The sequence below is a fragment of the Manis pentadactyla genome, chromosome 6 (genome assembly GCF_030020395.1).
Source record: "Manis pentadactyla isolate mManPen7 chromosome 6, mManPen7.hap1, whole genome shotgun sequence".
NCBI classification, from domain to species: Eukaryota; Metazoa; Chordata; class Mammalia; order Pholidota; family Manidae; genus Manis; species Manis pentadactyla.
In genome coordinates, this window is record NC_080024.1 from 10,897,128 (window position 1) to 10,910,320 (window position 13,193).

General features: G+C 39.2%; 1 protein-coding gene across 1 annotated transcript in view; it reads left to right on the forward strand.

Annotated features, from left to right (window-relative positions):
- COL4A4 (collagen type IV alpha 4 chain) overlaps window positions 1-13,193 on the forward strand; it is a 110,712-nt gene that overhangs the window by 4,676 nt on the left and 92,843 nt on the right. Inside the window, exons 2-3 of the mRNA XM_057503490.1 lie at window positions 9,939-10,100; window positions 12,567-12,609. Coding sequence (XP_057359473.1) covers window positions 10,045-10,100; window positions 12,567-12,609 — 99 coding nt within the window. The 5' untranslated portion in view covers window positions 9,939-10,044. The remainder of the gene's footprint in view (window positions 1-9,938; window positions 10,101-12,566; window positions 12,610-13,193) is intronic.

A 13,193-nucleotide genomic window follows, 5' to 3' on the forward strand; every position in this document is an offset into this window, starting at 1 on the left:
TTCTTTCGGTATTGTCAGTCTTTTTAATTTTTGCCATTCCAGTGGTTATACAGTGGTAGGTCAGTGTGCTTTTTCTTTTCTCTGATAACCTATGATGTTGAACATCTTTTCATGTATTTATTAACCATTCATAAAACCTCTCTTGTGAAGTACCTAAACCTATACTCCATTTAAAAAAATGGATTGATTGTCTTCTTACTGTTGAATTATAATAGTTATTTATATATTCTGGGTACAAGATCCTTGCCAGATGTATTTATGATGAATATTTTCTCCCATTGTTTAGCTTGTCTTTTCATTTTCTTATTGGTGTCTTTTGAAAAACTAATGTTCTTATTTTGATGAAGCCCAGTTTAGTGCTATTTTCTCTTATGGTTTGTGCTTTTCTTGTTACCTGAGAAATTGTCACTGATGCTAAAGTTATAAAGATATCAGCTATGTTTTCTTCTTTTATAGTATTGTTGCATTTAGGTCAATGATCCATTTTGAGTTAATTTAGGGGTATGGTGTGAGGTAATAATCTATTTTAAGTTTTCTTTTCTCTATGGATATCAACTTGTTCCAGCACCATTTGTTGAAAAGATTTTTCTTTATTAAATTTCTTGGTACTGTAATAGAAAATCAGTTAATATTTACATTTGGATCTCTCTATTCCATTGATCTACATGTCTCTTCTTTCACCAATACTGCACTGCTCTTATTACTATCGCTTTATAGCAAATCTTGATGTCACATAGTGTAAGTTCTCCAACTTCATTGCTCTTTTTAAATATAGCTTATGCTGTCCTTGGTCATTTGAATCTACATATGTATGGATTTTATTTATTAATATTATTAAGAAGATTTGTATCTATGATCATGAGGCATATTGGCTATAATTTTCTTATAATATGCTTGTCTGTTTGGTATATGAGTAATACTAACCTCATAAAGTGAGTTGACCAGTATTCTTTCTTCTATTTTCTGAAAGACTGTGTGAAGAATTGGTATTATTTCTTCCTTAAATATTTGATAGAACTCACTAGTGAAGCCAACTGTCCCTTATGTTTTCCTTGGGGAAGATTTTAATTACAAATTTAGTTAATTTAATGAATACAGGGCTATTCTGATTTTCTATTGCCTCTTGTGTCAGTTTTGATAAGTGGCATCTTTCATGAAGTGTGTCCATTTCTCATATCTTGTCAAATTTTTTGGCATATAATTGTTCAGAAGGTTCTGTAATTGTCTTTTTAATATCTGTAGATCTACACTGGTCTCCCCTTTGTCATTTCTGACATTGGTAACTTAGCACATTTGTCAATTTTGTTTACCTTTTCACAAAAACCAAAGAACCAACTTGGGTTTCATTGATTTTTCTCCATTTCTTGATTGTTTTCTCCCTTATTGATTTCCTCTCCTGTATTTATTATTTCCCACCTTTTACTTCAAATTTAATTTGCTCTTGGTCTCTGAGTTTCCTAAGATAGGGGCTTAGATAAATGATTTTAGACTTTTCTCCTTTTCTAATATAAACATTTATAGATATAACTTCTTTTTCTGCACTAAGTTGTGTCCCACACATTTTGATACGTTGTTTTCATTATCATTCAGTTCAAAATACTTTCTTCTTTGACCCATGGGTTATTTAGAGCGTGTTGTTAAAGTTCTAAGTGTTTGGAACCCTCCTAGATGATTTGTAGTTTAGTTCTAATTTAATTCTCTGCAAGATTTCAGCCTTTTGAATTCTGTTGGTTCTTGTTTTATGGTCCAGCATGTGGCCTATCTTGGTGAACATACCCATATCCATTTGAAAAGAATATATATTCTGAAGTTGTGTGTAGTGTTTTATATATATGCATATACATAAATTAGGGCAAGGTGGTTGATACTAGTGCTTCAATATTCTGTGTCTTGACTCATATTTTCTATCTTGTTCTATTAATTACCCAGAACAGAGTTAGTCTCTAGCTATGTTTAAAGATTTTTCTATTTCTCCCTTTAGTTTTTCAGTTTTTGCTTCATATATTTTGAAGTTCTGTTATTAAGCCCAAATATTTATAATATTTATAGCTTTCTGATATATTCACTTTTGGATCATTAAGTGTTGCTTCCTATCTTGATGACTATTTTATATGCTATTAATTTAGTCAGCATGCTTTTCTTATTCTTACTAATTGTATGGTATGTATTTTTCCAGCCTTTTACTTATAATCTATTTGTGTCTTTTTATTTAAAGTATGTATCTTGTAGACAACATGTAGTTGGCTTTTTCTTTTTTCTCTTTTAAATCCAGTATGACAATCTTTGCCTTTTAATAGGAGCTTTTAGTGTATTTTCATTTAAAGTAGTTGACATGTTTTATTTAGGCCTGTCATTTTTCTCCATAAACTTTTTATGTGTCTCATCTGCTTTTTGTTCCTTTTCTTCTTTCTAGCATACTTCTGTATTAATTTTTTAAATATTGCATTTTACTTTTTATTGGTTTCTAGTTATATCTCTGCATTATTTTTAGTGGTTACCTTAGTGATTATAATGTACATCTTTAAACTTTAGTGATTATAATGTGCATCTTTAAACTTTCCCAGTTTACTTAGAAGTAATACTGAATTAATTCAGGTAAATAAAATTCATTTTTTTAATCCACAGTGCCTACTTGAGATTTGATACAAAATGGGAGATTAATAGATGTTTTTGAATGAATAGTAATCACAGGTGTTTATTTATGTTGCATCAAAGGTATATGAAGGTGATTCCAGAAAAAATTTTTGGTTAATGCCAGGTTAGTTAACAGAAAATCACTTCAGCTTTTAAACATTATTGCATTTTTAGTGGATTTGAATTTATAAATCTTATAAGAACTTTTCAGATGTAGTCCAGATTCTATATATTATTTTATTTTGTTTCTACATGCTTGATATTTCTGTTCTAAAATTTAATATAGACCTCTTCCTATCTTTAATTTCTGGATTTGCCAAAAAAAGTCTTATTTTCAGTTTTAGAATGGGGAAGTAATCTTACTTTAATAATGGAATTCTTTGTGGTTTTGTGAAACTTCCAACTGTTAATTGTCTAGGCCACTCTGCCCACCTGATAGCCTTGTAACGATACACAGCACATCCTCTTGGCTTTGAGGAGGTATTTACTGAAGTGTAAAGTCCACACTGAAACACAGAATGTCTTCTCTGGTCTGTAGCAGACTGGCATATAGTTCTGAAGCCCAGTTTGAGGGATGCCCTGAATCTTTTGTTAGGTTCCACGGGGCAGAAAAGCTCCTTGAGGGGTCTAGTTCCAGGTCTTGTCCTTTAGGGAGAGACCCAATAGGAGATTCTATGTCTCTAGAAAGAAGTCCTGCCAGAAGCAAGCAGACAGAGGCTGGGCAGAAGACAGGAGCGTAGCAGGGAGGAAAGGAGCTGGTTAAGCTCTCCTTAGAAAAGGCGCCGGACTCCCATGAGTACAGGGCTCCTTCCCCACCAAGACAAAGCTCTCCTCCTGTCAATGGGACCAGCTGTACCCTGGTCCCCGTATTTCTATTTAACCTTCAAGTTCACTTGGATGCTTATGAGACATCCATTTCTGTTTTTGCCTACATAGCTGCCTTAAATAATGCTTTACCATTTGACTCTCCTATGTTCTAATTAGAAATGGTGCCTTTAAGACCTTCAACTATCCCTTAGGAGTTTCTAGACTTGAAATTCCAAACATGAAGACCTTTACGTGAGAACTCTAGCTTCCTGGGATTCACAGAATGTCTTTTATCACAGGGCCAGGTTAGTTAGCACTGCATTTTTAATTAGCCTTCCCTGCTGCTCCTATATTGAAGGCTAAAGTTGTTCTTCTCCGTGAAACTCACCCATGAATTTTCATGGAGTTTGAAGCTGCATAACGTGGTGGTTAATAAGGAAAGATTTTCAGTTCAAATCCTGGATGTTTCACCTACAATACTTGTAAAAGGAAGTGTTGTCTGTCACTTACCTCCCAGGGTTCTGTGGAGACCGCAGACCCATGCGAAAGCCTTTAGCGTGGGGCTTAGCAATAGGGAGCCTCTGTAAGTGCTGCTTGTGACCATTTCTCGTGTGGGGATGCTGGTGGCCGTGATGACGGTGCAGAAGAGGAGGAGGGGAAGTGGGGCGTGGGGGTGGCGAGAGCCTCCGGCTGCAGCAGTGACAGCAGAGCCAGCCTTCTGGGTGGGAGAACCAAACGACCCCCTTTTCCAAACGTCCCCCCAGAGCCCACCTGTGTGAGCTCTGTGATTCTGACCAGGCTTGTCCTTCGGCGCATCTTCTCCACTGGCTGAAGACTATCCCGCTCAATAATCGCTCCCTCCTGATGCTACTTTAGACAGACTGCAATGGCTTATCCGCCCCTTTATCTCTGCAGGTTGAATTTCCATCCCAGATCAAGACCTGCCCCTCCCAAGCTCTGCCCAGGTTTGCCCCGCCGCCCAGTTTCCTCACCCTTCTCTAATACATCGGGAGCTCTTTGGTCTCTGATGAATTAGGAAGGAAGGAAATGAACATTTACTGAGCTGCTACCATGTGCCAGGCACTGTGCTAGGCATGAATTTAGTCTCATGCAGCTCTCTTGGATAATGGTTTTGCCAGCTGAGAAATCAAGAGCTCAGAGGAGTCAGGAACTTGCTCAGGGTTATGCTGCTCAGTGGCCAAGGTCTGAACTCAAGTCTTCCTAACTCCAGAGCCCCGCTTTCATCCCTAATCAGGGAGCACGGGTGTCAGGAGAGGAAGGCAGCTGGGCTCTATGGGGGAGTGAAGTCACTGAAGGCAAGTGTCAGCCCCACAGTCTGGGGCGGCCCTGCTAGGGGAGTTCCTGGGGTATTACTGCCAGAGCTCACCCCAAAGGCCGTTCCCTGAGGCCTAAAATGTCTGGAGAATTCAGATAGAGTCACTCCAGCCATGCTCAAAAGAGAAAAATCACAGACCAAGAGAAACCTGGGCGATCAATGTTTTTGAAAAAAACATACCGAACATTCTAAATTAAGAATGTCATTCTTACTTGAAGGGAAGGGGCCCGTCCCATTCTGAGCATCAGTTGTATGTTTTTGGAACATGTATTGCCTCCGTGTGGTTCCCAAGGGGTGACATTATAATGATGTCAAATTTTCTGTTACTATTGGGAGGAGAAGACCTCAAGGAGAAAATGATAATCAAAGCCTATACTGGCAGAAAGGTCGGTCACCTGAGATGCGATCCTGTTGGCTCTGGACTAGCAAACTCAACTCCAAGGTCACCTGAGGCCTCTGAAGCACTTTCAAACAATTCAGCTGAACCCAGAGGGAGGGCCAGGTGGGCGTGGCTTGGCCCTAATCCAACAGCATTCTGGTCAAGTTAGAACTCAGAGTGATTCTCAAGAATTTACTGAAGTAGTTCTCAAGTTTTTCCCAGTTGCTTCTCAGAGAACAGCAAGCTACAGCCTCGTTGTCCATGGACCACACAGATTCATGACCTTGGGATATTTGATGAGATTGACTGGTTTTGCTAAAAAGCTCCAACCAACCTGAAGTCTTTAAAAGTCTTCAGAGTCAACCCAAGGATAAAGGGTTTGAAAAAGACCAATAAGCCGTGTAACCAGCTTGCATGTTGGGGAAAGTTCAGGTTATAACAGGGAAAGCGTAAGCCTTAAAAGTTGTTGTCCAGTCACCATGGTGGACAAAGCATGCTATTCTTTTTCTGGGAGCACTTTTCTAACCTCTGAGGCCCTTTGCTTATTTCTTTGCAAAAGCTGAGCCTTTAGACATTTTATCTTGGAAAGGTAAAAGTATATACAAGTAGATGTTCAAATGAGCAAAAAAATTTCTCCTTGGAAAGAGTTTTCATATAGTTCAGTGTCAAAAGGTCAAAGGAAAGAACATATAATATGAGTTCATAGGAAATTGATTCACTGAAAGGAGACTAGTATTATTATTAATGATAATATTTTATCAAAGACATAATGTTACTTGGAAAAAGAAAAGGCATCATTCTTCTGCTACCTTTTTGTGACTGGAATGTTCTGGTACTCAGCCTTCTGTTTATCTGGTCCTCTAATCTTGGCCACTGCCCACCCCCCGCCTCCAGCCCCCAGTCGATGAGAGTCCCAGTGGGGTGTATTTCTTTTCAAGACTGGGTTGCAGAAAAAAAAAAATTCCCCAAGGTAGGGATAAAGATTTGGAAGATCTCAGATCTGGTTGCCAGACCTAGCATTTGGAAAACATTGTGCAGAGACTCCAAAGGAGTCCCAGGGGAATTGGAGTCCAGGAATTTTCATAAAGGAGTGAAGAAAAAAATAATCCCAAGGAGTTGGAGGAAGAGCATAAAATGATACTTGATGAATATACATGATAGAAATTACTGAAATAAATACATGCTGGGGAAGAGCCTGTGGGCCGTAGTTGGGTGAGGGAGTGAGGTGGGTGTCAAGGGTCCAGAATGCTTATTTCAGGTTACGTTTTGGGTGGGGGCTCCCCATGAGATCCCTGTTGGGGTGTTGCAGCTTCAGGGTTGGCTGTGGGGGGGGGTGGGGGAGGCACTTTCTGTCAGACTTGGCTGCAGAGGTCAGTTTGCTCAAGTAAAGGGAATTGACTGTAAGACGGCATCAGGCATGGGGTGGCCCTGGGGAATGAGCCCCAGGGGGCTCTGAAGCAGCAGTCTGTAGAGGGCACTCCCTCCTTTAGAGCGACACTTGGCAAAATAAAGCATGTCCTTTGAAAGGTCCAGAACTTTGCAGAAGGTTCTTAAGTAGACAATATCCCAAAGCTGTTATTGGTATATATATATTAGTGGCATAGTATTTGGGTTGTTCAGGCTTTTTAAATGAATTAATTACTTTTTTGGTATTAATGATAGACTCCAATGGACACATATTTCTCCTTTTCAAAAGAAAGGCATCCTCCCATCCCGTCCCCTTGCCTGCCTTGATCCCAAATGTTACCACTCTGCTTTGCCCCGGAGGGTAAGAACAGTTTGTGGGGGCAAAGGATGGGCAGTGGAAATCCAGGTGTTGAGAACAGAAAAAGCGTCCTCCCCACTGGGCTCCAGGTCTCCTAGGCCACATGCTTTCCAACATTTTGCTTTCATCACAACTGAAGGGACACTAAACAGATGGTAGATTACACAAAATGGTTCTTGATGATAAATTCTGTATTGCTTTTGGCATACAATTTGGGCGATGTTCATTAAGAATTGAGTGACATTTATGTAACAGATTCCTTCCATCCATAATTTCTTATTTTTGTGAATAAGATTTATTAGAATTGACAGCTTTAAAAATTAAAATGAAAGTAGAATTGTTGCTGAAGTTGTTTCATTCCAGTAAGAACTATTATTAATCTAGGGTTGAATAAACTAATTGAGGAAAAAAAGAAGCCCAATTCATTCATTGCCAACCACATTTCCAATACAATTTCATCATGTTTAATAATTTTTTTCAAGGTTTACATTTATGTATGTTTTTGATGGATTATATATATGCTACTAATCATCATAATGATAAGCCAATCCAGGAGTAATTTTTTTTTAAGATTTAGAGATTTGTGATCATAGGAAATAAAAAAAATATTCAATTTATGTACATTTATTGTAGGGAAGTATGGCAATCAATATAAGAATTTAAAGCATAAAATTATATTGCACTAGGATATATGTGGGGGAATGGGATGGAAATATGAATTCAAGAAGAAAAATAATGTAAAATTCCTAACTTGTTAAAGAACTCGTGTGCGTATATTTTAAACCGATGGCAGTGAAAATCAGATCATTGTGACGTTTTGGTTCTTCGCCCCTCTACATCTAAAGTTATATTATCTAGGTCCCTATTTACAATGCTCCAAATCATACTCTGCGATTATGCACAGAGGCTATGAAAGTGTTTGATGTTAACTTAAAAAAAAAAAGAGGAGAGACTGCGCATAGGTTTTTCAAATTCTTATGGGAGTCTGAGAGCAGAGGCTGCTGTGCTGGGGCATCACTTGGGAGAAGGGATACAGATGGGAGTGAAAAACCTGTATCCTGCTATTTATTATCTCTTATCGCCGTGACTTTGTGCACATGACTTTGCACAAACTGATCCAGTTTGTTTTTCCTTTACAATGCAAATGATATGTTCCTTACTGAATCATGCTGAGATGAGTTGATGCAGTCATCCCTCCCAGCACAGGGTCCTACCCGTCATCAGTGCATGTCAGTGTCTCCTCGGTACCCCCAGGCTGTTAGGATCCCTCTCTCCAGCTCCCTCATCCTTCCTCTGCCCGCCCCACCCTCATGCGCATTCAAAGTTAGCCTTATCTTACATCTCCTGTTCAATATATTTGATACACATGCTACAGGTCCCACAGCATCTTCTATTAATTCATCCAACAAATATATATTAAGCACTTAAAATATTCCAGGCACTGTTATGGCACTGGAGATAAATCTTTCAATAAAAAAGGACAAAATCCTTTTGTCATAAGGTTTCCTAAGCCCATGGTGAAGAGGGTGCATTGACTACTCCCCGTATAGGTGTGTCCTTACACTGCTGGTCAATGTCTTTTCATACTGTGAAGTCCACTGACTATGGGAGACTAGTTAGGTTTCTAGGTTTCTGCATATTGGCCCACCTGTCCATCCATCCATCCATCCATCCATCCCTCCAGCCAGCCAGCCAGCCAGCCAGCTATTCAATTAAAATGTATTGAAACTCCGTGGTGTTAGGACCATGATCAGGCATTCTTCCTCTGAAAGTTGATACAGCAATACTCTGTTTTAATGAAATTCTTTTGTGCACCCTTTGTCACAATATGTATGGAGATGAATTGCATCATGTATCTTATTTTTTGGTTAAATCCAAATAACTCTGATTTTCTTTATGTTTGACTTTCTTCCCTGTTTGTTCAAAATATTTAATACATTTCGAATGATTGAAACCCATTTGTGTATTCCTTCCAAAACAGTAATTTGTTTTATCAAGACTTGCCTCAAGAATGAAACTAAAAATGTATCCTGAATGACGCATGTAGGGATAGGAGAAAATTCTGTTTCTACCTGATTTTGAACTTATATTATGGAATGTTGTTCTAGCACTTTTTGGGAAAAGTAGTCTCCCATAAATATAGCTTGCAATATTCAGCATTCCTAGTTTCCTTCTCTCTGTCCAAATAATTACTAATCTATTTTCTATCTCTGGATTTACCTAATTTGGATATTTCATATACATGGAATTATACAGTTTGTGACTTCTTTCACTTAACATGATGTCTTCAAGGTTTGTCTATGATGCAGCATGTATTAATACTTCATTCCTTTTCATGGCTGAATCTGTTGTATGACTGTAGCACATTTTCCTTATCCATGTTGATGGACATTAAGGTTGTTTCCACATTTTGGCTGTTATGAATAATGCTGCTATGAATACTCATGTACCAGTTTATGAGTGAATATATATTGTCAGTTTTCTTGGGTATATACCTAAGAGTGAAATTGCTGGTAACTCTCTGTTTAATTTTTGTCCAAATGTTTTCCATAGCAATTATACCATTTTACATAAAAGTATTTTTATATGTATTTGCTTATGTGTGCAAAATGTATAGTTCTATATTAGAAGTTTCCTTTCCTAGTTTCAAACCTAAAAAACACTTGTTTGAATTTTTTCTTAGAGTTTTCAAGGGAAAAGATTAAAATAAATTAAAATCATTTTGCCACTTTGCAAATGAAGCAATAATTTTATACAAGTATTATAAACATGTATCGTTCTATTTCTCAAAAATATATTTGTAACATATAAAGAATTAGAGATTACTTTTATTTCCAAAAAGAAAAATAATATTCATTCAGTTTAACCATCACTAAGGAAAGATTATGTCAAAATACTGTTGAAGTCTCCCTTTAGAAAACATTTCCATTACTAATTATGAATAATGAAAGTAGTTATTTTCAATGCTATACTGCATACTGTGTTTTAAGAGATGTATTTATGTTTAACATACACAGACTTTAAAACCCCAGACGTAGACAAGCAAGAGTCTCCTGGAAGAGAAGAGAAAACTGACAGAATTTTTTTTAAGTATCAAGACTTGACTGTGAAGTAGTGGTGTGCATGGCGCTAATGAGGCGCTCTTTCCGGTGCCTGAAGCCGTTGGCCACAGGTCCGTGGTGAGTGTCCTCAGGCCGATCGCTTGATTTTACTTAATAATTCCTCCTAAATGTTGGTTCTATGGTATGAAATGTCTGAATGCTTTATGTGTCCAAAAGTCACGTGGTTACAGCCTTCATAGATTATGCCTGCTATTTTGTGATTATTTTATTACTAAAGCCCAATCCTCTCTTTTCTCCCCAATTTGCACCCACATCATCACCCAGTGGGAAGATGCTCATCTAGAGGCTGCAGATTCTCGCTGTCCTACTCACTAGGTTCAGAGAACAAAAAGCTTCCTGTATGTCCAGAGCAGTGGGGTCCCTATGACAAGGAGAGTTAGGACAGCACCCTTCACAAGTATGGTAGACAGGCCAAGCACCCCTAAAAATGTCCACATCCTAAACCTGTGAATATGTTCTGTTACGTGGCAAGGGGGAATGGAGGTTGCTAATCAGCTGACTTTGGCAAGATCATCCTGGACTATCTGGGTGGGCCCTGAATAATCACAAGGGTCCTTAGAAGTAAGAGAGGGAGGCAGGAGGGTGACAGTCTGAGAAGGAGACACAGTAATGGCAGCCGAGGTCAGAGAGATGTGGCAGCAGAGACTCCATGGGCCGTGCAAGGAGACCAGGAGCAAAGTAATCTTAATTTTGAATGGTTCTTTAAAGGAAAAAAAAGAATTGTCTTATTTTTAAATATTTACAGCAGCAGGAGGAGCAGGCAGAGGGTAGCGTTAAGGAACAGAGCTGATGTGAGCCGGCCATTCTGTGCAGCTCTGCCAGCAGCATTTTGAGGACATTATCCAATGTTTCTGATTCAGTTTGCCTATGTGTAAAATGGGGAGAAAATGGCCTTGACTGAAGTTTTAATGAGACTAAGGAGGCCCAAACTGCCCTAAGATAGCTTATTCTTATTTTTATGTCCTTGTTTAACAATGTCCGATTGATAAGGACCCAAGTAACAAATAGTAGTTGTAAATCCTTTACCTTGAAGTGAAACAGTTTTTCCTTAGTGTTTAACAAACACCTTTTTCGCTTTTGTAGTCTTTTAATTTACTTAGTTGCATCACTGAAATGCCAGCTTGGCCTAGATTAGAATCGCCATGGATTTCAATAGGATCTGGAGAAGGGAGGCTCCAGTGTGGCTACACCCACCCCAGTCACCCATCTCCTAGTTGGGTCATCCAGTCAGTGTGGCTACACCCACCCCAGTCACCCATCTCCTAGTTGGGTCATCGTGTGAGGGCATGCATGGCTGTAGGTTTCCACAGTGTTCGTCAGCATTTCAGCACCAGAGGAAGGAGCAGAGGGTGGAGAAAGAAGGCTCACGTAGGGTGTGAGGTTTTGAAAGGAGAAAACTCTACGTAGAACAAAGGACAAGACTGGCAGAGAAACAAGAGCCTGGGTTCTCGTCCCATCCATGGGGATGATGTGGCCTGAAGCCCCAGCTCCCTCAAAGCTGTTTTAAGGAGCAAAGGAGGTTATGGGTATGGAAGACCCTTGACTAACATAAGCCCGAGGTACAGGCATGTGAGTGGTTGTCTGAGACCAGGCTGCTGGGACAGACCCCGCAGAATGGGTGCTTATCAACAACAGGAATTCCGTTCTCACAGTTCTGGAGTCTGTAAGCCCAAGATCAGGGTATCAGTGTGGTCGGTCTGGTGAGGACCCTCTTCTGGGGTGCAGACTGCCCGCTGCTTGATGTATCCCTGAATGGTGGAAGAGAATGAAGGACCTCTGTGGGGTCCCTTTATAAGGGCACTAATCCCTTCCACAAGGGCTCCACCCTCTTGACTTAATAAGCTCCCAAAGGCTCCACCTCCTAAAACAGTCATGCTGGGGTTAGGATTTCAGCATATCAGTCTTTGGGGGGACACAGATATTAAGTCCATAGTGGTAGTCTTTTTTGGTTGCATCTTTTCTCTGTTAAAATCTGTTTATAATAATCATGTTACCCCACTTGGATTTCTGCCTCACTTGTAAGATCCTGACCTACCTAAGTCTTCCCTATTTCATGTGTTTCCTTCCAAACCACTTCCCAAACCAGTAGTTTTCTTGCCCACTCCCTCCTTCCAGTCACTTCCACTTAATGGCATCCAGAATACCATGGTCTTTGGAATCCTGGATCTTTGCACCCGAACAGAGCTGCCTCCTTTGCTCTCTCCTCCAGTTTTCATTCCAAGAGTCCTCTCACTTCCCTCGTTTATCCATCCAGGACTCACCTTCAGTGTCCCCAGGGTACCCAGCACAATGGGGACCCCATAGAGGGGTGTGAATACTTATTGACTGATTAAAAAGAGGAGAGATCATGAAGACAGAGAGAGGGCACCATTTATCTTGTCAGTGATGACAATCAGCTGGTGACAGCAGCCTATTGGAACTACAGAAAAGCTGTCTGGAATTAATTCCTTTGTTCTTTTTCTTTTTAGTTTATTTTGCATAATAATGAAAGCTTTAATCTGTATTTTTTGTTTTGTTTTGTAGGTCACTTATGCTTATTCTCTTTTCTGCACACCATGCATATGTGGTAAGTACATTAATTAGCTCTGATTACATGCATTTTTTTTGTTAGACTTGTAAACAGGTCACTTCTGGGGCTCAGTTTTCATCTGTAAAATGAAGCATTGGCCTAGGTGAACTCAAAAGTTTCATTTATATTTTACAGTCAAGACTGCTTACCATATCACCTAAGTACTGGAGATTTCTTTATTTTACAAAATAACTGTTTCTTAAAATTTTTTTCAGAGGGGACAGGAAGAAGCTGGGTCATTTCGAGATTAAATCAAGAAATATAAGATTAAATGTGAGCATTTTAACTCCAGAGAAAGATAAGCCTAGAACATTTTGTAGTAAGATCTCCTGCTTGCTTGCTAAAGAATATAAGTTATTAAACCCAACTTGGGACATTTCTGGGAAATCACACTATGGGCTGCCTGTAACTAAGGCTGGTCGTGAGACAGCTGGACTGGTTTGAATCACTCTAGCATATTCACCTGCTCATCCTCTCCAGTGTGGATGCACCCAGTCCAGTTTCTGTGATTCATGTTATCATAAGTGTTTTCAAAGCAAATCAAAATAGAAAGTTGTCTTCCATTCTCCTTTTCCTACCAG